At 45.1% G+C, this 25360-nt stretch overlaps 1 protein-coding gene across 3 annotated transcripts in view; it reads left to right on the top strand.

Annotated features, from left to right (window-relative positions):
• LOC141164392 (A disintegrin and metalloproteinase with thrombospondin motifs 2-like) overlaps window positions 1-25360 on the top strand; it is an 837082-nt gene that overhangs the window by 411538 nt on the left and 400184 nt on the right. For all 3 annotated transcript variants that reach the window (XM_073649565.1, XM_073649564.1, XM_073649563.1), the window contains exons 7-8: window positions 1566-1671; window positions 24369-24512. In XM_073649565.1, the coding sequence (XP_073505666.1) occupies window positions 1566-1671; window positions 24369-24512 (250 nt within the window). The remainder of the gene's footprint in view (window positions 1-1565; window positions 1672-24368; window positions 24513-25360) is intronic.

Raw genomic sequence — 25360 nt, 5'->3', positions numbered from 1 at the left:
GCCTTGAGTGATGGTCCTCTCCCTATACACAGACACAGAGACCTGTCACTCCAGACTAGCAGGCCAGACGAGTTGCGGGGGACCCGGCTGTATGACTAGTTTCATGTGCGACTCAGTCCCCACTGCTTTTAAACTATACTTTACTCTGAAACACCATAGTGTTCCCGCGTTAAACATACCTATGCAGCAAGGGCAGCCAGTGACTGATACATGCTGCGCGTGGATGGGGCAGCATGCCTTAGCAGTCAGGTTCCCTTTAAAGGGAATATCTCACCACTTTGGAGATATCAGACCTCTACTATGGGCATACAGGGTATAGAAAAGTAAATCTACACATACCTGTATGGCCCATAGTAGAGGTTTGAATGCAGAGAAATGCCATACTGCTGGTTGGCAGTATAGTCAAATGAGTTATAATAGGAACTTCAGGACAAGTAACTTGCTGAGAGGACATTTTTAAAATCGAAATCAGATCCCTTAAAGGGAATCTGTCACCACTTTTGAGTTATCAGACCTCTACTATAGCCATACTGGGTATAAAAAAGTAAATCTATACATACCTGTATGGCCCATTGTAGAGGTCTGAATGCAGAGAAATGTAGTTTTATCTCCTAGGTTTTTCACAGGCTTGGCGTCTCCAGGACGCCAAGCTATCCCCGCCCTTCTGCTTATTATTCCACCAATTCTCCACCTATGGCCATGTTTACCATATTTCCCACCCCTCCCCGCATGTCACAGGTCCCTGTGACGTGCGCTTTTTTCTCCTCACCTCCCGGCGCATGTGCAAAGCGCGGCTCACAGGGAGCGTGCTTGCTTTCACACTGTGAGCCGTTCTTTGCACATGCTCTGGGAGGTGAGGAAAAAAAAGCGCACGTTACAGGGACCTGTGACATGCGGGGAGGGGTGGGAAATATGGCAAACGTGGCCATAGGTGGAGAATTGGTGGAATAATAAACAGATGGGCGGGGATAGCTTGGCGTCAAGCCTGTGAAAGCCAAGGAGATAAAACTAAGTTTCTCTGCATTCAGACCTATTATAACTCATTTGACTATACTACCAACCGCCTGTATGATGGCAGTCATCGGTTTGACATGATCACTAATCTAGTGCTTGTTTTAGATGTGTATCAATTACAAATGGAACCTTATGGAAAACGTATATTCCTTTAGTTCCATCACATCAGCTGTTCAGAATGAATGAAAGAACAAAATTAAATGTAACTACATGTTTCAGGAGCTATAGAAAAGATTTGAAAACTGGCACATAGGCAAAGATATTCTTTTCTTTCCTTTACTTTTTTATAGTTTACATCTGGTTTTGTTCCACATTAAGCTTTTACAGTCTGTTTTCCTGGGGTATTCACTGATGAGAAGAAGTTTGACATTTTTAAATTTGTCTTTCAGATTTGATTGCTCCAGCACTGGCACACTGAAAATTAGATAGTTGTTTAGATTGATCTGTGTGGTTTGATGTCTTTACTTGACTCTATATCATAGAAATTTTAAAATATTATGCTTGAAACTTTTTATGGTATTTACATTTGTTATTTTCTACTTTTTCCTTAGGTTATGCACCAGTTACAGGAATGTGTCATTCAATACGGAGTTGTACACTGAACCATGAAGATGGATTCTCCTCAGCCTTTGTAGTAGCTCATGAAACTGGTCACGTGTAAGTAAAATATAAAAACATTTAAAGGGGTGTAAGGTGGCAGCTGGACAGGTCCTGAGCAGGATATACATTGGATATGGAAAGTATTCAGACCCCTTTAATTTTTCACTCTTTGTTTCATTGCCGCCATTTGGTAAATTCTATAAAGTTCTTTTTTTTTCTCAATGAAGTACACTCTGCATCCCATCTTGACTGAAAAAAACAGAAATGTAAAAATTTTTGCAAATTTATTAAAAAAGAAAAACTGAAATATCACATGGTCATAAGTATTCAGAATCTTTGCTCAGATAATCATATTTAAGTCGCATGCTCCTTCACTGGAGTCCAGCTGTGTTTAATTAAACTGATAGGACTTGATTTGGAAAGGCACACACCTGTTTATATCAGACCTCACAGCTCACAGTGCATGTCAGACCAAATTAGAATCATGAGCTCAAAGGAACTGCCCAAGGAGCTCAGAGACAGAATTGTGGCAAGGCACAGATCTGGCCAAGGTTATAAAAAGAATTTCTGCATTACTCAACGTAACTAAGAGCACAGTGGCCTCCATAATCCTTAAATGGAAGAAGTTTGGGACCACCAGAAGTCTTCCCAGACCTGGCTGTCCATTCAAACGGAGAAATCGTGGGAGAAGAGCCTTGGTGAGAGAGGTAAAGAAGAACCCCAAGATCACTGTGGCTGAGCTCCAGAGATTTAGTAGGGAGATGGGAGAAAGTTCCACAAAGTCAACTATCACTACAGCCCTCCACCTGTCGGGCCTTTATGGCATAGTGGCCCGAAGGAAGCCTCTCCTCAGTGCAAGACATATAAAAGCCCGCATAGAGTTTGCTCAAAAACACATGAAGGACTCCCAGACTATGAGAAATAAGGTTCTCTGGTCTGATGAGATGAAGATAGAACTTTTTGGTGATAATTCTAAGCAATATGTGTGGAGAAAACCAGACACTGCTTATCACCTGCCCAATACAATCCCAACAGTGAAACATGGTGGTGGCAGCATCATGCTATGGGGGTGTTTTTCAGCTGCAGGGACAGCATGACTGGTTGCAATTGAAGGAAACATGAATGCGGCCAAGTACAGAGATATCCTGGATGAAAACCTCTTCCAGAGTGCTCTGGAACTCAGACTCGGCCGAAGGTTCACCTTCCAACAAGACAATGACCCTAAGCACACAGCTAAAATAACAATGGAGGAGCTTCAGAACAACTCTGTGACCATTTTTGACTGGCCCAGCCAGAGCCCTGACCTAAACCCTATTGAGCATCTGAAAATGGCTGTCCACCAACGTTCACCATCCAACCTGATGGAACTGGAGAGGATCTGCAAGGAAGAATGGCAGAGGATCCCCAAATCCAGGTGTTAAAAACTTGTTGCATCTTTCCCAAGAAGACTCATGGCTGCATTAGCTCAAAAGGGTAATTCTACTCAATACTGAGCAAAGGGTCTGAATACTTATGACCATGTGATATATCAGTTTTTCTTTTTTAATAAATTTGCAAAAATTTCTACATTTCTGTTTTTTTCACTCAAGATGGGGTGCAGAGTGTACTTTAATGAGAAAAAAATGAAGTTTTTAGAATTTACCAAATGGCTGCAATAAAACAAAGAGTGAAAAATTTTAAGGGGTCTGAATACTTTCCGTACCCACTGTATGTGTACCAAGGGGGTTAGCCTCGGTGATACGAAGCCCGGAAAAGCAGATTCCAGTATAGTTAGTGCTAAGAGGGTTTTTAATGGGCCCGGATTTTGGATCTGGGTTTTAGGAACGGCTAGACGAGCTGGGTGGGACTGGCCATTCCCACATCTCCACTTTCAGGGTTTGAACGGCTTTTTTAAGACCGCTGGGCTTCCTCAGTTGTGGCTGTGAGTGAGAGGTGAAAGACCTCTTGGAGCTGGTCTTCTTGACAGGAGTTGAGAGACATCTGGACATTTAAACTGTATTGTTTTTCTTATCCTTATTTGTATGCTGGAGAAAGGCTGTTTGCTTTTTCTTTCATGTTGGAGAATTATAGACTTATGGACTGTAATAAATCTACCTATTTAGCACCAAGCAACTTTGTGCCTGTGCCTACCTCAACCGCCGCCAGAGAGAGTGAACCCTTACAGGGGCTAAGCATAAATTTCTGCACAGCCTCTGTCCTACTGCGGCTTGGTGAATCCTGACAGTCTGCAGGGTGTAAGCATAATGCACACTTGCTCACTTAAGATTTAGCATTCTGCAGTGAAATAGTGTGACTGCAGAAATATTTTTTTAGCCTGAAAAATCCCTTTCAGAGATTTGTTTGTAAAATTGTATCAATTTACTGTCTAACATTTTCTTCAGCATTTCATTTATAATATGTTATTAATGTTCATGAGGTCATTCAACAAGTTAAGGCTATGTGCGCATGTTAAGGATTTGATTGCTGAAAAAACGTGCATTTTGCCGCAATTTTGATGCGTTTTTTAATGCCATTTTTGTACATCAACGAATACTTTTTGGAGCTAAATAAAGATATTTGAAAAAAGAAATGTGGGACATTGCGTTAACCCTTGGATTACCATCAGACCTGGGGCGAGTATATTGGTTAATTTGAATGATTAAAGAATGTGTCTGTTTTATTTCAAATAAAGTGTTTACTCTGTGTGTGTGTTTATTTAACTTTTTACTTAACTTTAGTATAGTAATTGACACCTTTTCATCACCAAACAAAAGGGCTAGGTGTCAGCTATCTAATAAACCCAATCTCATTAGCATTTCCATTCATGTAATTTCTGGAGTAGCTGAGTGCTGCTATTTTTAGCCTAGGAAGGTGCCATTAGGCAAACATGTTCCCTGGCAATTAATAACAGCTCATTTTTTTTTTTTACCTGCTACGTCCCCCCCCGATCAGTAACCAGCAGCGCTTTGGACGCAGTGTATTACCTGCGTTTAATAGAACGCAGCGTTTTGGGCGCAGCAAAAATATGCTGCACCCACATCAATCACTGATGTGACTGCTGTAGAAGACAGCACTGTACACTACCAGGAGTGTAATCACTCCTATCAGTGTACATCGCTTTGATCTAGGCTGAGTTCACATGGGTTCATCAGCTGAAGATCAGCTGATAAGCCCCTGTGACCTCATTTCACTGCCGTAAAGTGAGGTCCCGGAGTGCATCAGCTGCTTTCCAGCGTAAAATTCCGCATCATGTGCACAGCACATCAGGATTGTCATTGCATTAGCTGGCAGACGGATTACATGGTGTTTTTGGTGCATTTCCTTATGGAAAAAACGCAGTGAAAATGCATCAAAACACAGTGTGTGCCCATAGCCTAAATGTTTATATATTTCATCAATTATTGTCATAATGTTTTCTGGCGTAAAGAAAGAGCACTACATTTCTTGAAGTGACATACCGGCTCTAGCATGCCAAGTCTTATTCGCCATGCTATGCTCCTCCAGGAAATTTAATATGCAAATTGCCTCTTCAGAGAGGAGGAGGACTTGGACTCTATAGTGCCACCTTTTGGAAGCAGCAATCCTACAAGTCACAAGTCCTCTTCATCTCTGAAGAGGCAATTTGCATAGCAAAAAAAAGTGCAATTCCACAATGGTTTTTAGTTTTTTTTTATTTACCATGGTCAATATATGTTAAAACTTTACCTGGCAATATGATTCCCCATGTTAGTACGAATATACAGATATCAAGTAATATAGTAACATAGTTTGTAAAGCCGAATAAAGACTTGCGTCCATCAAGTTCGACCTGTTAGATCTGGAATTGCTAAAGTTGATCCAGAGGAGGGCAAAAACCCCAAATGATTTGGCCAATCTTCACCTGAGGAAAAATTCCCTCCAGACTCTGAAACCAGCAGTCAGAATAAATCCCTGTATCAACCTACTATTTTATTTTATTTTTAAGTATATGCTGAAATCTGCCTGGTATCTAGAAATGCATCCAGTCCCCGCTTGAACTGGTGTAGTGAATCCGACATTACCGTCTCCTCACTCAGTGAATTCCATATTCTCACTGCTCTTACCGTAAAGAACCCCTTCATATGCTGGTGCTGAAACCTTTTCTCTTCCAGTCTTAGTGAGTGCCCTCTTGTTACCGTAATATCCCTCCTTTTGAACAAATCTCGGGCAAGATCTCTATACTGTCCCCTAACATATTTGTACACATTTATTATGTCCCCCCTCAACCTTCTCTTTTCCAAGCTGAATAGTCCTAGTTTTGCCAACCTCTCTGGGTATTGCAGTCCCTCCATTCCCTTTATTAATTTTGTTGCCCTCCTTTGTACCTTTTCAAGCTCATTTATATCCTTTCTATATATTGGGGCCCATAACTGAGCACAGTATTCCAAGTGTGGTCTGACCTGTGCTTTGTACAGTGGAAGAACAATGTTCTCATCCTTTGCAGCTATACCTCTTCTGATACATCCCATTACCCTGTTTGCCCTTACAGCAGCGGCCTGACTTTGGGCACTCCAATTTAGTTTGCTATCAATCAAGATGCCCAAGTCCTTCTCCATCTCTGAATTCCCCAATGATTTCCCATTCAGTGAGTACTGGTGACTTCCATTTTTCCTTCCCATATGTATGACCTTACATTTCTCCTCGTTAAACCTCATTTGCCATTTAATACTCCACCTACCCAGCTTATCCAAATCCCTCTGTAGGTCTGCACTGTCCTCTTTTGTATTAATTGTTTTACATAACTTTGTGTCATCTGCAAATATTGATATTTTACTATTTATCCCGTTGACTATGTCGTTAATAAAGATATTAAATAACATTGGGCCTAGTACAGACCCCTGTGGTACCCCACTAGTGACGCTTACCCAATCTGAGTATATTCCATTTATAACCACCCTCTGCCTTCTATCCTTTAGCCAGTTAGCTACCCACTTGCAGACATTTTCCCCCAGCCCCATCATTCTCATTTTGTATACCAACCTATTATGTGGCACGCTATCGAACGCTTTTGAGAAGTCGAGATACACGACATCCACTGGTTCCCCCTGATCTACTCGAGAGCTAACCTCCTCGTAGAAGTCAATCAGGTTTGTTTGGCAGGAGCGATTCCTCATGAATCCATGTTGGTTCGGGATTAAAAGATTATTAGCATCAAGATGCTCCGTAATTGCCTCTTTAATGAAGCTTTCAAAAATTTTGCCCACAACGGACGTCAGACTCACCGGCCGATAGTTTCCGGCGTCACTTTTCGCTCCCTTTTTGAATATTGGCACTACATTCGCCTGTCGCCAATCAAGTGGCACAGACAGGGGCGGACACAGACTGTAGTGGGCCCCTGTGCAAGAAATTTTGGGGGGCCCCCCCTGCCCTTCATAAGGCAACAAAGTTATGCAAACATAACCCCCCATGTGCATCTCTCACCCCCCCATGTGCAGCTCTCATCCCACCCATGTGCAGCTCTCACCCCCCGTGCATCTCTCATCCCCCCATGTGCATCTCTCATCCCCCCCATGTGCATCTCTCATCCCCCCCATGTGCATCTCTCATCCCCCCCATGTGCATCTCTCATCCCCCCATGTGCATCTCTCATCCCCCCATGTGCATCTCTCACCCCCCATGTGCATCTCTCACCCCCCCATGTGCATCTCTCACCCCCCCATGTGCATCTCTCACCCCCCCCATGTTCATCTCTCATCCCCCCCGTGCATCTCTGATTCCCCCCACTCCTAGTTAATTAATTGTATTTAAAAAAAATAAAACTTGTTATACTTACCCCCATGCAATCCCTGCAGAATCCTGGCGCTCGTCCACGTCGCTGCCACCAGGTTCTCCTGACGTTCGGCCATGTGACGGTGCCACATACATAGCCATCAGCTTTTGTTTTGGCCAAAAGATTTTTAAAGCCGCCACCACGATAAGGTAGACTCTTCTGGCCGGGCCCTACTCTAACCTATTAAAATTTTCTTAAAATATCCAATACTCTTTTTAGATATATTTTTATTTAGTTTTCTTTAAGGGAATGTGTCATATACATTTTTTTTTTTAAATGACCAATAATACCACATACAGGGAATACCGCCATACCATGACCAGACCACATATTACCACAACATAGTGACCGAATAATACCACACAGAAGGGAGAAAAACTGCCACACCATGACCAGACCACATATTACCACTACATTACTAATATTACCACCACATTACTAATATTACCATAAGTGTCATTATACACGGAAGCTCTATACATGGTATGTATAACGTAAGTGTCCAGGTAATCTAGTGATCACCAGTGAAATTATACACAGGAGCTCTGTATATAGTGTCAGTGTACAGGTAATACAGTGATCACCAGTGACATTATACACAGGAGCTCTGTATATAGTGTACAGGTAATACAGTGATCATCAGTGACATTATACACAGGAGCTCTGTATATAGTGTCAGTGTACAGGTAATACAGGGATCACCAGTGACATTATACACAGGAGCTCTGTATATAGTGTCAGTGTACAGGTAATACAGTGATCACCAGTGAAATTATACACAGGAGCTCTGTATATAGTGTCAGTGTACAGGTAATACAGTGATCACCAGTGACATTATACACAGGAGCTCTGTATATAGTGTCAGTGTACAGGTAATACAGTGATCACCAGTGACATTATACACAGTGTACATGTAATAGACTGACTCACCAGTGACGTCTCTAGGTGAAGTCCTTCATCTTCGCTTTTCTCCTTCATCCAGCACAGACCGCCATCACGTCTTCCAGCCAGGACTCGTCTCTGCATAAAATAACACAGTTATCTAGAGCACATTCCCCAACTTCTACATTACGCAGCTGAATACAGACGTGCATCCACCATCAATATATGGTTAGTTATTATGCAACCTACCATTCCAAATATAAATTGTAATCCACCACTGTGCCCCCATTAACTGTAAATAGGCACTTAATATATAATTTAATTAGAACCTCTACTCTTTCCGCCAATTTGTTACCTACTCTATACTTCCTGCTCCCCGCATTCAATATTTACATGCACCCCCTGCCCCAATTCATTATATCATGTCCGTGCTCTCCCCACCCCATCATCATTTATCATTTACTCTCCCCCACCCCACATTCGTTATGTGCAGCTCATTATCCCCCTACTCCCAATTCCCCCATGTGCAGCTCTCAAACCCCCCCATGTGCAGCTCTCATCCCCCCCATGTGCACATCTCTCACCCCCTCCCCCACATGTGCCCCTCTCTCATCCCCCTCCCCCACATGTGCCCCTCTCTCATCCCCCTCCACCACATGTGCACCTCTCTCATCCCCCCCCACATGTGCATCTCCCATCTCCCCCCCCACACATGTGCATCTCCCATCTCCCCCCCACCACATGTGCATCTCCCATCCCCCCCCACACATGTGCATCTCCCATCTCCCCCCCACACACATGTGCATCTCCCATCTCCCCCCCCACACACGTGCATCTCCCATCTCCCCCCACACACACATGTGCATCTCCCATCTCCCCCCACACACACATGTGCATCTCCCATCTCCCCCCCACACACATGTGCATCTCCCATCTCCCCCCCACACACACATGTGCATCTCCCATCCCCCCCACACACATGTGCATCTCCCATCTCCCCCCCCACGCACACACATGTGCATCTCCCATCTCCCCCCCCCCCCCACACACACACACATGTGCATCTCCCATCTCTCCACTCCTAGTTAATTGTATTTAAAAAAAAATAAAACTTGTTATACTTACCCCCATGCGATCCCTGCAGAATCCTGGCGCTCGTCCAAATCGCTGACAGCAGGTTCTCCTGACTTCCGGCCATGTGACGGCACCGTCACATGACCGGAAGTCAGGGGAATCATGAAGGCGCTGCTGCAACAGCGCAGCTCAGCGCTGAAATGTCCCGGACCCGGCGCATAGCATGGGGCCGGGGGCCCCATGAGGAGAGAGACGCACAAGAGGGGGGCCCCCGAGGGGGCCCCTACCGGCCGGGCCCCATACTGGAGTCAGGGCAGTCATGCCCTGATGGTGGCCCTGCTGGAGGCTGGAGGGGCCCCCTCTCCCTCGGGGCCCCCGTTCAATGAACCGGCTGCACGGGCGGTAGTTCCGCCCCTGGGCACAGACCCAGTCTCAACAGAGTCCTTAAATATAAGATATAACGGTCTGTCTATCACATTACTTAGTTCCCTTAGTACCCGTGGGTGTATGCCATCAGGTCCTGGTGATTTGTTTATTTTAATGTTACTGAGGCGTTTCTGTACCCCAGCTTGGGTTAGATTTGTCATACTTAGTGGAGGATTAAGTTTGTCACTTCTCATTTCTCCTGTTAGTTCGATTTCCTTTGTGAAAGTTGTCGAAAAAAAATTATTTAATAGATTAGCTTTATCCTCATCTTTCTCTATGATTTTGCCTTCCTCACTTTTTATCGGTCCAATATTATCCGATTTAATCCTTTTACTATTTATATATGTAAAGAACAGTTTGGGATTTGATCTACTTTCCCTAGCAATACGTCTCTCTGTTTCCTCCTTCGCTATTTTTATTTGTTTTTTACAGGTTCTCGTTTTTTCCTTATAACACATTAGTGCTTCCTTACTGTTTTCCTGTTTTAATCTCTTGAATGCCTCTTTTTTGCTATTTAACGCCCCTTTTACGTTCTTGTTCAACCATATTGGTTTCCTCTTATTTCTGGCCCTTTTATTCCCATACGGTATATATCTCTCGCACTGAGTATTCAGAATTCTTTTGAAGGTTTCCCATTTACTATTCGTATTCCTTTGATTAAGAACTTTGTCCCAGTCAATAAGTTGAAGGCTTTCTTTCAGCTGATCAAACTTCGCCCTCCTAAAGTTTAATGTTTTTGTTGTTCCCTTATTGATAACCCTACTGAAGGGCATTTTGAAGTCGATAATATTATGGTCGCTATTACCTAGGTGCCCCCCTATCTGTACCTCAGTTATTCTATCAGGCCTATTAGTCAATATTAAGTCCAACACGGCCTTCCCTCTCGTTGGTTCCTGCACTAGTTGGGAGAGATAATTATCCTTAATATTTGTCAAGAACCTTTTACCTTTCTGAAATCTACAGGTTTCTGTTTCCCAGTCAATATCTGGGTAGTTGAAATCCCCCATTACAATCACTTCATTATGTTTTGCTACTTTGTCTATTTGTCCTAATAGCAGATTCTCATTCTCCTCTGTTATATTTGGTGGCTTATAGCAGACCCCCAGTAATATTTTATTATTATTTTTAGTTCCCTCTATCTCTACCCACATGGACTCGACCCCCTCTTCTCCCTCTCCTATATCTTCCCTTAGTCTGGGTTTTAGACATGACTTTACATATAAGCAGACTCCTCCGCCTTTCCCCTGTTTCCGGTCCCTTCTAAATAAACTATAATCTAATAAATTTACCGCCCAGTCGTAGCTATCGTCTAGCCAAGTCTCTGTTATACCTACGATGTCATACCTCTCCTCCGATATAAGCGCCTGCAGCTCATCCGCCTTATTGGTCAGGCTTCTTGCATTGGTCAGCATGCAAGATAAAACTTTGGGGTTATTTAGCATCCTATTCTTCTCTAACGATCTAACTGTACTATCTCCACCCCCCTCTCCACCCTCATTATATTCACTTCTCCCCTTCCCCCTTGCTTGCCTCACATCCCACCTATTTCCTTGGTTTCCCCCCCCGTCTCTAGTTTAAAAACTCCTCCAACCTATTAGCCATCTTCTTCCCCAGCACCGCTGCACCCTCCCCATTGAGGTGCAGCCCGTCCCTACGGTAGAGCCTGTAGCCGACCGCGAAGTCGGCCCAGTTCTCCATGAACCCAAACCCTTCTGCCTTGCACCAACTCTTTAGCCACTTATTCACCTCCCTAACTTCCCGTTGGCGCTCCTGTGTGGCTCGCGGGATTGGTAGTATTTCTGAGAAAACTACCTTGGAGGTCCTTGCCCTAAGCTTCCTACCTAGGTCCCTGAAATCATTTTTAAGGACCCTCCATCTACCACTCACTTTGTCATTGGTGCCGATGTGGACCATGACCGCTGGGTCTTCGCCAGCCCCACCCAGTAACCTGTCAACCCGATCCGCGATGTGCCGGACTCGAGCGCCAGGGAGGCAGCACACCGTTCGGCGATCCGGGTCTTTGTGACAGATTGCCCTGTCTGTCCCCCTAATAATAGTCACCCACTACCAGAACCTGTCTTGCCTGCCCTACACTTCCCCCCTCCCCCTCATTACTGGAGCATACACTCCCCCGGCGGTCAGAGGATCTGTCATGCTCCAATAATGCCGGTTCTGAACCAGCCTTCCTATACTTCTTCCCTCTATCCCTCCTAACTGTTATCCAGCTCCCTGCCTGTTCAGCCTGCACTTCCCCTCTATGCTCCACCCCCAGTATTGACCCATTGAGTGTCTGCTCGGTGAGCAGCAAACTCCGTTCCATGTTGTCGATGCTCCTCAGTACCGCTATCTGAGCACTTAGATCCAGAATTTGGGCTTCCAAGTGCACGATATGCTCACATCTCTCGCAGCAGTATGGATCCTCGAGCGGTTGCTCACGGAATGCATACATTGCGCAAGATGTACACTGCACGGCTCCGGCCAACATGGACGTCATTCTAAATATGGGGATACAGTCAGTATATATATATACAAGTACAAAACACAATTATTTATATATAGGTGTATGGACGGGGATCAATTAGGGATGTGCAAGTGTATCAATTAGATATCGGCGGGGGATCAGTTAAGTATCAAGTATGGACGAGGGAATCAGATAAGTAGGTCAGGTGGATTAATTAAGTAAAAAGTAAAGTAAGGAAAGAATGAAACACAGTCAGCAATTCAGTCCTAAGTCCTCCCTTCCAAACTCCCTGAATCCAAAGTCACTGAAAAACAAGTCACACACTTACTTTCGTTCGCACTTACGCTCTGGACACACGCAGCTCGTTCACACTCGCAAACTAAGAGATTTAAAGAGTTTTTTTTTTTTTTTTTTTCTTCCTTTTCCAGCAATGTACCCTTCACCTCAATGCACTTCCAAAGGACTTGATGTCCAACCAGCTGCCCCTTATAAACCCTTAATTATGACCCCTTCCCCTTAATTAACCCCTTGTGAGTAAATCTACACCTCAGGATTTTATTGCAATGTAGTTAACCCTTAAATACACAGGTAGTAAACTAAGAAACTAAAACTGTAGTGAGAAAATAGGTTTTAAAAAGCCCAATAAATCTAAACCGGTAGAAAAGCACTCAGCAGGTCACAATGCAGCACTCACCGCAATTCACACAGGTATTTTCTGCAGGATTCCCAAATACCTCTTCACTGAAAAACAAGTCACACACTTACTTTCGTTCGCACTTACGCTCCGGACACACGCAGCTCGTTCACACTCGCAAACTAAGAGATTTAAAGAGTTTTTTTTTTTTTTTTTTTTTCTTCCTTTTCCAGCAATGTACCCTTCACCTCAATGCACTTCCAAAGGACGTATATATATAGTTTTTTGTTTCTCGAAGTGTGAAAAAAATTGGAAATTTTGTATGCAATTTTTTTTTTTTGCTTTTATCGCCATTTTCTGAGAGATGTAACATTTTCATTTTTCGTTATCTTGGGCTGTGTGATGGCTTATTTTTTGCGCCCTATGTTGATGTTTTTATTGATACAGTTTTGGGGTACATACAATGTTTTGATCACTTCTTATTGCATTTTATTGAAATGTTGCGGTGACCAAAAAAAGTAGTTCTGCCGTTTTGAATTACAGTTGTAAATCACCACCCCGGCAGCTTTCAGAGCAGGTTGGCTATTCTCAGCTCTTTGCTTTTGCTGTCCAGAGCTGTTTGCTTGTAGATATATGAAAATACATTGATAACCGTGTAGATACAGATCAAACCCCTGAAGCTGAATGTTTTACAGCAGAACTTGTGCTGAGCTTTATAGTTTTACTAATACAGTTCTTGCTGCTCACCAGAATTGTCACTCAGAGTCTCCTAGAAAGCAGAAAGTAAGGAGAATGCATTTAAGAATATCCCTTTAACTGGATTATATTTTAAACAGCTCTTAAATAGCAAGCATTTTTTAATTTCTATGATCTATGCAATATGGTGGGAACAACTTCCTTACATTTCTTTATACTCCTTTGTATTGTAGTAGAGACAGTAAAAATGACATGACAGCAAAAATGGATTATTTGTATTCGGTTCATTAGGTTCATGTACTTAACCAATTTAGAGTTGTCAAACTCTGCAAATGTATGTAGACTGTTAGCTCATACTATATAATGTTTAGTTGGTATTGGAGACTAATCTGGACTATCCACTGTGGTTCTGAAGCAAAACTAAATTGTTCATATGACATACGGTATGTTAATCAGGTTTGCTCTGTATAGTGTGATATTTATTAGAGATGAGCGTTGTTCTACTCGAACTGTTCGCCAATCTCAAATTCGAGCTGTTTTGGGCGGTGTTCGAGCCGTTCGGCGAACACGAACAATTTGAGAAAAATTCGGCTGTTCGAGGTTATGTTCGATAACTGTTCGTGCACCAAAATCATAACTGGATTTTTTCTCAGTAATGATGAAAATTAATGTTAATACGCAGTTTGAGTGTACAGCGGGGTGGGGGGAGGGGCAGGGGATGGATCTCTGCAGGAACAATGAAGATCTCCATTTTTTTTTCTCTTTCCCGCATTTGCAGTGGGGAGGTGCAATCTGTCAGCCTATCAGCAGCGCACACACGGAGCGAAGTGCTTTTTTTCACACAAGCAAGGGCATGTGTCATTGGCAGTGTATGTCACATGTCCTTGCCCTATAAGACCAAGCCATTTTCCCCGTCGCCACCATTTTCTCACTGCTGCAGCTGCGTGTTAGACGGCACCGCTGTTGCTGTGTGCGCTATACCTTGTTAATTTCAAGCCAATTTTCGCACAAATATACAGATAGCTTGGGAGTAGGGAATAGTTGTGATTGCAGTCCTTTTAAGGACTAGGTTACAGCATTTCCTACGACTTTTATCAGGGAGGTCTGTGCTCTTAAATAGATAGATTGTGGGAGTAAAGACTAATTGTAATTGGAGTCCTTTTCAGGACTAGGTTACATCAGTTCCTATCAGTTTTTGCCAGGCAGGTCTGTGCCAGTGCTGTGCAAGTTTTTTTCACAGCATTTGGCTGAATCTAGCAAAGCTAATCCTTTTTGGCCTATTGCAGAGTGTGTTAGTCAGTGGAGTAGCCTATCTGTGTTGCAAGATATACCACCTGTGTATAGAATACCAATTTTTTTACTGCACCTAGTGAAGTAAAATCTTTTGGGCATAGCATCATTCTATTAGTCCATCTATACTGACCTCCATCAGGTTGCAAACTGAATATAATTTTTTTCTGCATCTAGCTCTGAAAAAATATTTGGGCTTCTAGCAGTGTGTGGGACTTGGTCTATTAGTCCATCTATACTGACCTCCATCAGGTTGCAAATTAAAAATAATTTTTTTCTTCATTTAGCTCTGAAAAAATATTTGGGCTTCTAGCAGTGTGTGGGACTTGTTCTATTAGTCCTTCTATACTGACCTCCAGCAGGTTGCAAATTGAATATAATTTTTTTCTGCATCTAGCTCTGAAAAAATAGTTGGGCTTCTAGCGGTGTGTGGGACTTGGTCTATTAGTCCATCTATACTGACCTCCATCAGGTTGCAAATTAAAAATAATTTTTTTCTGCATCTAGCTCTGAAAAAATATTTGGGCTTCTAGCAGTGTGTGGGACTTGGTCTATTAGTCCATCTATACTGACCTCCATCAGGTTGCAAATTAAAAATAATTTTTTTCTGCATCTAGCTTTGAAAAAATATTTGGGCTTCTAGCGGTGTGTGGGACTTGGTCTATTAGTCCATCTATACTGACCTCCATCAGGTTGCAAATTAAAAATAATTTTTTTCTTCATTTAGCTCTGAAAAAATATTTGGGCTTCTAGCAGTGTGTGGGACTTGTTCTATTAGTCCATCTATACTGACCTCCATCAGGTTGCAAATTAAAAATAATTTTTATCTGCATCTACAGTACCTCTGAAAAAATATTTGGGCTTCTAGCTGTGTGTGGGACTATTTGTATTAGTCCATCTATACTGACCTCCATCAGGTTGCAAACTGAATATATTTTTTTCTGCATCTACCTCTGAAAAAATATTTGGCCTTCTAGTAGTGTGTCGGACTTTCTCTATTAGTCCATCTATACTGACCTCCATCAGGTTGCAAATTAAAACTAATTTTTATCTGCATCTACAGTACCTCTGAAAAAATATTTGGGCTTCTAGCTGTGTGTGGGACTATTTGTATTAGTCCATCTATACTGACCTCCATCAGGTTGCAAATTCAAAATAATTTTTTTCTGCATCTAACCCAGCCAATAGTTTTGGCCTAATACCACAGTTTGGCCACTCAGCTCTGCTCGGTTACCATCCATTGTTTTTTTGTGCAAACAACTCCAGAGTTGTGAATTAGTTAACCACCAAAATGAGTGGAAAAAGGCCTGCTGCTGGTGGAAAGGGGAATAGGCGTGTTGGGAAGGGGAAAAAAGGTTGTGTCCGTGGGGTAGGTGTTAAAGCAACAGTAACATCTGCAGAAGAAAGACCATCTTCCAGCCAAACTAAAATGTCTACTTCTTTTAGCGGACAATGTGATAAGATCCCTTTCTTACGGCCACGCCAATCGCTACAAATTCCAGATGAGGCACAAAAACAGCAGGTGCTTCAACGGATATCAAGTGCTCCTTTAAGTGGGCTCTCCTCCACATCAACTTCAACATCACAAATACTCCAGTCCTCAAAGGTGTCACCCAAATCGCACTTGCTTCCTCACAGCTCCCAAATCTCCAGCTGCCCGTCTGAGTATGAGGTAGAACAGTTGGTTGAGTCTGCAGAGCTGTTTACTCATACTATAGCCTGGGAATCAGAGGTCGACTCCAGCGCTTCTGTGAATCCAGACGAGGAAATGATCTGCACTGATGCCCAGAATCTTTATGAGTCGGATCCAGGACCAGACGCAGAAGGTTCTGACCATAATGTAGACCCTCATTCCCAAACTGTAACTCCTGTTGGTGGAGACAATGAGGAAGACGATGATAAGACTCAAATACCTGATTGGAGCGACAACTTTAGTTTTTTGTCAGGGCAGGAACAGGTTGGCTCTGAGGACGACGGGTGTGATAACGCACAGGGTGATGATGATGAGGTCGGAGATCCCACTTACTGTCAACCCACAGTCAGCCAAGAGATGAGGTCAGCAGAGGAGGTGGAGGAAGATGCTAGTGACGACGAGGTCAGGTTGCGCCTTCCTGGACAGAGACGTAGTACTGGAAGCACGTCAACAACTGCATCCTCAAACACAACTCTGCCTCTCACCACAAGTCGTGGTGGCTCTTCAGGTCGCATGGGTGCTAAGCCTTGCATAGCCTGGGCATTTTTTCAGATCGATAAAGATGACCCAACTCATGTTATCTGTAACATTTGTCAGCAAAAGCTAAGTAGAGGCCAAAAAATACATAGTTTGAGTACTTCATGCATGAACCGGCACATGGACATGAAGCATAAGTTGCAGTGGGAAGCTCAGTGTGCTACAATGCGGCCTAGCCGGCCGGGCCAATCACCGTCTGCCATATCTTGTGCATCCGCGGCCTCTTCATCCTCTGTGACTGGGGGGACAGCAGTCACACCTGTTTTGGGGCGCAGACCTGCCACCTCTTTACCCGCAACAGCCAGCGTGATTGGCAGGTCATCATTTTCTTTGGAGGTGGTAACACCAGCTGGTGTTGAGCGCTGTCCGACATCGATAGCACCACCTTTGGATCAAGGCAACCTAACATGTCCGCCTGCATCTTCCTCACAGACCGGCAGTTTGCCGGGGACACCCTTATCAACCCCGTCTAAGCACAATAGCCAGCCCTCGGTCCCTCAGATGTGGACAAGTAAAAGACCATTTCCTCCTAGCCATGAGAAAGCTAAGAGGTTGAATTTCACCATCTGCAAGCTCTTGGCTACAGAAATGCTGCCTTTCCGCCTGGTGGACACAGAGGATTTTCGAGACCTTATGTCCGTCGCAGTGCCCCAGTACCAGATGCCCAGTCGGCACTACTTCTCAAAGAAAGGTGTGCCTGCGCTCCACCAGCATGTCGCACACAACATCACCGCTTCTTTGAGAAACTCTGTGTGTGACAGGGTGCATTTCACCACAGACACTTGGACGAGTAGGCATGGACAGGGGTGTTACATGTCGCTGACTGGGCACTGGGTAACTATGGTGACAGCAGGACAAGGGGCTGCTGTCCAAGTCATGCCGTCCCCACGAGTTGTGCGTCAATCCTCTTTATGTCAAAGTTCCTCCACTGCTTCTGCCTCCTCAACCTCCTCTCGGTCTTCCACCTGCACCCAAAGCCTGTCTGGTCATGCCACAAGCTTTCTAACTGCTCAGAAGGGATCCTGCACACCTCCTTACTATGCTGGCAGTAGGGCTCAACGTCATCAGGCGGTTTTTACATTGAAATGTCTGGGAAATGTGAGTCACAAGCTGAGAAGTTGTGGTCAGCTCTGGAGAACCAATTTCATGAATGGTTGTCTCCACTGGACCTGAAACCAGGGAAGGCCGTGTGCGACAATGCTGCAAACCTGGGTGCGGCCCTTCGCCGGGGCAATGTCACACACGTGCCTTGTATGGCTCACGTGTTGAACCTGGTTGTCCAGCAATTTTTAGCCCACTATCCCAGACTAGATGGCCTTCTGCAGAGGGCACGGTCGCTGTGTGCTCACTTCCGCCGTTCGCATCCCGCAGCTCAGCGACTTACATCTCTACAGAAGTCGTTGGGCCTGCCACTTCACCGGCTAAAATGCGATGTGCCTACCCGGTGGAATTCAACTCTGCACATGTTGCAGCGACTGTGGCAGCACCGACAAGCCCTGGTGCAATACGTTCTGACGTATAGCCTGGGCCAACGAGATTCAGAGGTGGGGCAAATCACGCTGGAGGAGTGGTCTCAGATCAGGGACCTATGCACCCTTCTGCACAGTTTTGAAATGGCGACGAAGATGTTTAGTGCTGACGATGCCATTATCAGCATGACTATTCCGGTGATTTACATGCTGGAGCACATGTTAAACAGAATTCGGAGTCAGGTGGTGGCACAAGAGGAGGTGGAGGAAGTAGAGGAGGAGGAGTTGTATGCGGAAGGGCTAACATCTGCAAGGTCCAGACGGTCGGCAGCACCAAGGCGGCAGGCATGTGAGGGTGGGGGAGATGGTTTTACCAGGGCGCATGGTAGCAGCCAAACTAGTGAGGAAGGTGCAGGAGCCCAGGAAGAAGTGGAGGACGAACTGATGGAAGACTCATCAGATGAGGGAGACCTTGATCACATTTCTGTTGTGCGAGGTTGGGGGGAGAGGACAGAGGAAGGAAGCATGATTGTTACCTCGCCACCAACACAACAGGGACTTGGTGCTCCTGGATGCGCAACACACATGAGTGCCTTCTTGCTGCACTACCTGCAACATGACCCTCGAATTGTGAGAATTAGAAATAATCCTGACTACTGGGTTGCCACACTGTTAGATCCCCGGTACAAAAGTAAATTTGCAGAAATTATTCCTGCCATAGAAAGGGATGCACGCATGCAGGAGTATCAGCAGAGACTGTTGCAGAATCTTACATGTGCTTTTCCACAAAATACCAGTGGTGCACGTAGTGAATCTCACAGTTCCAACTTGCCAACCGTGGGACCGTCAAGTGTTCAGCACTCAAACCGTAACAGAACCACAGTATCTGCTGGTAACATCAATTTTGCGGAATCATTTCACCACTTTTTTAGCCCATCCTTTGCAAGGCCACAGGAGACCAGAAGTCTGACACATAGTCAACGCCTAGAGACGATGGTACAGGAGTATCTCCAAGTAAACATTGAAGCCACGACTGTGTCACTGGACCCTTGCTCTTTTTGGGCATCCAATCTGGATAAATGGCCGGAGCTAGCCACTTACGCCTTGGAGATCTTGTCATGCCCCGCAGCCAGCGTTCTGTCTGAACGTGTGTTCAGCGCTGCTGGTGGTGTGCTGACAGATAAGCGCACGCGGCTCTCCACTGATAATGTAGACAGACTCACGTTCATAAAGATGAACAAATCATGGATCCGAAAAGACTTTTCTACCCCTGTGTCATCCTGGGGAGAGTAAAAGCTTGATGATTGGTTAAAATCACCCTACCAACCGTTTTAATCTTTCAAATTACTAATCATGTTTATCTGTATCTTGACTGGAAAATAATTTGGGCTTTGTAGCAGTGTGCAGCACTGATCCTATTAGGCCATCTATACTAAAGCTTCACCAGATTTAAAATTAAAAATAATTTTTAGCTGCATCTAGCCCGGAAAATAATTTTGGGGCTCCGAGATGCGCAAGGCACATAAGTGCCTTCTTGCTGCACTACCTGCAGCATGACCCTCATATTGTCAGAATTCGAAGTAATCATGACTACTGGGTTGCCACACTCTTAGATCCCCCAAACTTTTCGATCAACCTTTTCATTTTAATAAAGACCAAAAAAATGGTCATTTTTGAAATTATAAGCATTAGCAGGTTGTTAGAAACTGAAATCAAACAGTTTTCAACTCAAAACTTTATTCTAGGTGATGTTACATTTTCACATAGGACCCCTTGTTCGAAAGGAGCTTCTGAACTCTCTCGTCCATTGAATTTGTCAGGTTTTGGATGGTTTCTGCTTCAATTGTTTTGCATGAGGACAGAATACCCTCCCAGAGCTGTTGCTTAGATGTGAACTGCCTCCCGCCATCATAGACACTCCTTTTAATGATGCTCCAAAGGTTCTGAATGGGGTAGAGGTCAGGGGAGCATGGGGGTCACACCATAAGTTTGTCCCCTTTTATGCCCATATCAGCCAGAGATGCAGATGTTTTATGTGCAGCATGAAATGGTGCATTATCATGCAGAAAAATGATCTTGCTGTGAAATACACGGTTCTTCTTCTTGAACCATGGCAGGAAGTGCTGTTTGAGAAAATCCACATACATTATGGAGTTCATCTTTAGCGCCTTCAGGGATCCTAAAGGGGCCGACAATCTCTCTCCCCATGATTCCAGCCCAAAACATTACTCCACCTCCTCCTTGTTGGCGCTGTAGCCGTGTTTGCGTGGGGTGTCCATCAACCAGCCATCCTCCACTCCATCCATCTGGACCATCGAGCGCTGCACGGCACTCATCCGTGAACAAAACAGTTTTGAAATCCGTCTTCATGTAATGTTTGGCCCACTGGAGCCGTTTCTGCTTGTGTGAAGTGGATAGAGGAGGTCGACAGGATGGCGCATGCACAGCTGCAAACCTCTGAAGGACCCTGCATCTTGTTGTTCGGGGGACGTTGGAGGCACAAGCAGCTTCAAAAACTTGTCTGCTGCTATGACAAGGCTTTTTTGCCGCTGCTCTTTCAACCTGACGTAATTGCCTGTAGGAAAGAGTCCTCAATTTGCCCTTATCAGCACGCACACGTGTGTACTGTGAATCAGCTACATACTTCTTGATTGCCAAGACACTTCATCCTGATCATCGCACAATGTTGATTGTAGTCATGCCTTGACCTAAACACTCCACAATTTGTTGCTTCTCAGCAGCCGACACATCCTTTTTCTTTCCCATTTTGGCAGAAAATGTAGGCTGCTTAATAATGTGAGAGAGCCTTCTTAAGTAGTCTTGCCTTTCATTGGACACACCTGCCAAACTAATTAGCACAGGTGTCTGCAATTGCTTACAGTGATATAAAGAGCCCTGACACACATCACCATCAATGAGTTTAACTGACAAACAAACAAATTCTTCCCTTATCACTCCTAAACACTTTTTGTATAATAATTTGGAACGCAGTGTACATGTGCTTTTCCACAAAACACCAGTGGTTCACGTAGTGAATCTTACAGTTCTAACTTGCCAACCGTGGTCTGTATGGAGTTGTTCAATAAAGGGCCCAAAATTAAGATAACATAGATGGGAGAGGTCTCTATGAATAGGAATTCCTAAGTATTTGATACCCTGTGAGGGCCAGGCAAAGGGAAAGTTGGACTGGATGGAATCCTATATGGATTTGGGGAGGGAGACATTGAGGGCCTCAGACTTCGCTGCATTGATTTTAAAATTTTACCATGTAACAAAGTGATCTATTTCAGCCATAACAGCATGGATGGATATATGTGATTGAGTGATATATACTAGGACATCATCAGCAAATAGAGAGCACTTGTACTCGGTGCCTCCCACCTCAATCCACCTAATATTGGGGTTATAGCGAATTGATGAGAGCAGGTGCTCCGTCACTAGGATGTATAAGAGAGGGGACAGAGGACATCACTGCCTTGTCCCATTGGTGATTGTGAAAGGTGATGAAAATGTTCTGACGCACCCCCTGGGCCTTGGGACACCCGGAACCGGACCCTTTTTGGTGGATGCTGGTGGTTGTAGTCTTCGTGGCGGCGACCCGGTTCCGTGGCTCAGGGCGGTCAAACCAGTGGCGGAACTATTTATGTGGTTTTCATGTTTAAATGTCCGACTACGCCACCCGTGGATTGCGGTCAGAGTGAACCGCCGCTACAGGGCAGACCACTGAGGCTGGTGTTGTGGGTGCAGCAGAGCGTAGCATAACTCCCCACGGGAGGAGTATAGCCTCAGGGCAGTGTATGCGGAGGATGGGGGTGATGGTGCAGGGCAGCAGCAGTAACGACACGGAGTCAGTGATGCAGTTCAGGGCCTTTACTCACAGTTCTTATTATCCAGACCACGTCTGCAGGTAACGGCTGCCCACGTCGTACTGTGCTCACCAGGTGAGGGGCTCAGACAACTCCCAGATAACTTTGGAGCACTTCACAGGACCCCCTTTGTGTGTCCTTTGTCTGGCCTTTCTTACCAACACTTCTGTCCGGCTGCCTCGGGCCTCCTCTTGGTAAACTTGGCGCCAGTTTCCCTGACCCTATGTGGTGCCTTCCTAGCGGGTGTAGCGAGGGGCTGCGCCACATAAAATGTCAGAGCCTCCGGTTTCTAGCTGAGGGTCGTTTCCTGCCTCCACTAGTTCGGGGACCGGTCTCCCCCTTTGGCCTGACCCCTCCACGCAGGTGGATTCGGGCGTGCGGTGGCGACTCGCCCGTCCGCACCCCTGGGATCCCTTCATTCCTCGTTCCTGGAGCCTTCTCCGCTCCTCTTCCTTCCTTCTCCCTCTTCCAGGCCTGGGCCTCTGTTACTAGGCCCGCCTCCGGAGCAGAGCTCATGCAGAGCCCCTGCTCCCTGCCACTTCTGCTCAGACTTCTCTGCACTGAACTAAGATGGTGCCCACCTTTTATACTCCCTTCTCAATGCACCCAGGAACTGCTTCCTCCCTGCTCCTGCACTACAGGGTTCCCCTTCCTCAGTGTTCCCTCCCCCCACTCCAGCCAGGGACAGGGACTCTCGTGCCCATCTCAGGGGCATATTGGTCGCCCTGCCCCACGGCAATGTGGTGTAATGCATGCAGGTGTCGGGTCCTGATCCACACTCCATCCTTACCTGAGAGTGAGATATCACACCTCTGGGTGAGGTGCAATACGTCTGTAGCAACCGAGCCCTCAGGGTGCTACAGTTCCATTTATCTTCAGCCTAGGTGACGTATTGCGATACAGGGCCGTGATTTTGGCTATAAAAGGGTCCCCTAGACCCCTACCCCAAGCTTTTTAAGAGAATCATATATGGCGTGCCAGGAGACTCTATGGAATGCTTTCTCAGCATCCAACGAGAGTATCTAATTACAAATTTTTAACTGCATCTAGCCCAGGAAATACTTTGTGCCTAGTAGCAGTGTCTGCTAGTGAGCGGATTATCCCGGCAGTTAAGCAAGCTGCACCACCTGTAGTTTAGACACTTAATTTTTTCAAAGGAAATGCTTCGGGACCATGGGATACTTAGTGAAGAGCATCAGGTGGCACCCCAAGGCATAGGGGCTGGGACTGGCAGTAGGATGCCTTGCGGTGGACAGCCGAGCTCGATCCTTATAAAAGCTTTTTAACTGCAGCAGCTTTAGTGGACGCTACTGGAGCTGGAATTACCGCGGCTGCTGGCATGAGACTTGCCCTCCAATAGATCCTTGTAAATGGATTTAAAGTGTATTCATTCAAATTAGAGAGACAATTTAAATTAAAAAGCTTAGAGCTGCCTCCACCACAGGGGGGCTCGCTCGACCCACCAGCGGACAGGCACCAGTATTGGGAGAGGGGGGCTGGCCGTCAGGGTTCACCGCGGCTCTGGCACAAACCCGGCGACACGGAGGTGGCACGGGCAGGAGCGGACTGGCCGTGTCGGCTTCTCACTTTTTGGATTTTAGAAGGGCATGACATGCCTATATCTGTGTCTCCCCCTCCTTTTACTCCTCCACCTCTTTTATTTTCGCATGACTATATGTACTTGTCACTTTTCCATGTGTTAGTTATGTCTTCTGAGCAGTTTGTCAGCTTTTGGACACCTTTGAAGGTGTTTTCTATGTGTTTCTATGTGTTTTTGTTTGCCTGCCATTGGTTTTAACGGTGTTCGAAGGTGTTCGACGAACAGTTCGACGAACAGTTCGGCGAACACACGGGTGTTCGACGAACCGAACCGAACTCGAACACTACGGGGGTGGCTCAACACTAATATTTTATAATATGATAATGATGTGTATTAAACAGTGTCCAATGCATTTCTAGGTTGGGAATGGAGCATGATGGCCAAGGAAACAGGTGTGGAGATGAAGTTAGAATGGGAAGTATTATGGCTCCACTGGTACAAGCTGCATTCCATCGCTTTCACTGGTCTCGATGTAGTCAGCAAGAGCTAAATCGCTATTTAAGGTAAGGACATTTAGAAAGCTGTGAAAGAGGATATTCGGCACTCTGTGAAAAACAAAAAATGTGCCTAAGCACTAAGAGGCGGGTAGTTTATACTTGCCTGCCTGCTGTGCTCGGCGCCGATCTTTGCTGGCACAAAGTGGTCACAGACTGCTCGTGCTGGTGATTCTGCTGCTTCTGTTGACATCCCGTTGACAGAGTGAGAGCTTCTTTTCCGCCCTGCTATGTTAACAGGGCATGACTTCAGACGTCATGCAGATTGACTATCGGCACCCCCAGTTATGTGGCGGAGATCCGGCAATCAATCAGAATGACGTTGGAAGTCCCGTCCTGCTAACACAGTGGAGCAGAAAAGAAGTCGATGTGACGTCAGCAGAAGCAGCTGAATCCCTGGCAGGAGCGGTCCGTGACTACTCTGTGCTGGCCAAGAATGGCGCCGGGCAAAACAGGCTGGTAAGTAGCAACTATCTGCCTGTTAGTGCTTAGGCACATTTTTTGTTTTTCACAAAGTTCCAGATATCCCCTTTAATGTTTATTTTTTTACATTTTCTATAGACATTGGGATTATTGCTAAAGCTTCAATTTAATGATCGCTATTTATTACAGCCACAGTGGCTTGCGAAAGTATTTCACCCCCCTTTGGCATATTTTGTGTTTTTGCTATCTCACAATTTCACTGTTTTTATGAGGTTTGCATCAGTTCATGTAAAGAACATGCCTACAACTGTGAACAATGGTTTTCTTTTTTTTTGTTGTGAATCAAACAACAAATAGAACAAAATAAATGAAAACTTCAGTGTGCATAACTATTCACCCCTCAAAAGTCAGTACTTTGTAGAGACTCCTTTTGC

Source organism: Phyllobates terribilis, unplaced genomic scaffold (genome assembly GCF_046119375.1).
Source record: "Phyllobates terribilis strain yellow unplaced genomic scaffold, ASM4611937v1 Scaffold_10__3_contigs__length_209671492, whole genome shotgun sequence".
NCBI classification, from domain to species: Eukaryota; Metazoa; Chordata; class Amphibia; order Anura; family Dendrobatidae; genus Phyllobates; species Phyllobates terribilis.
This window is presented reverse-complemented; position numbering and strand designations above follow the sequence as displayed.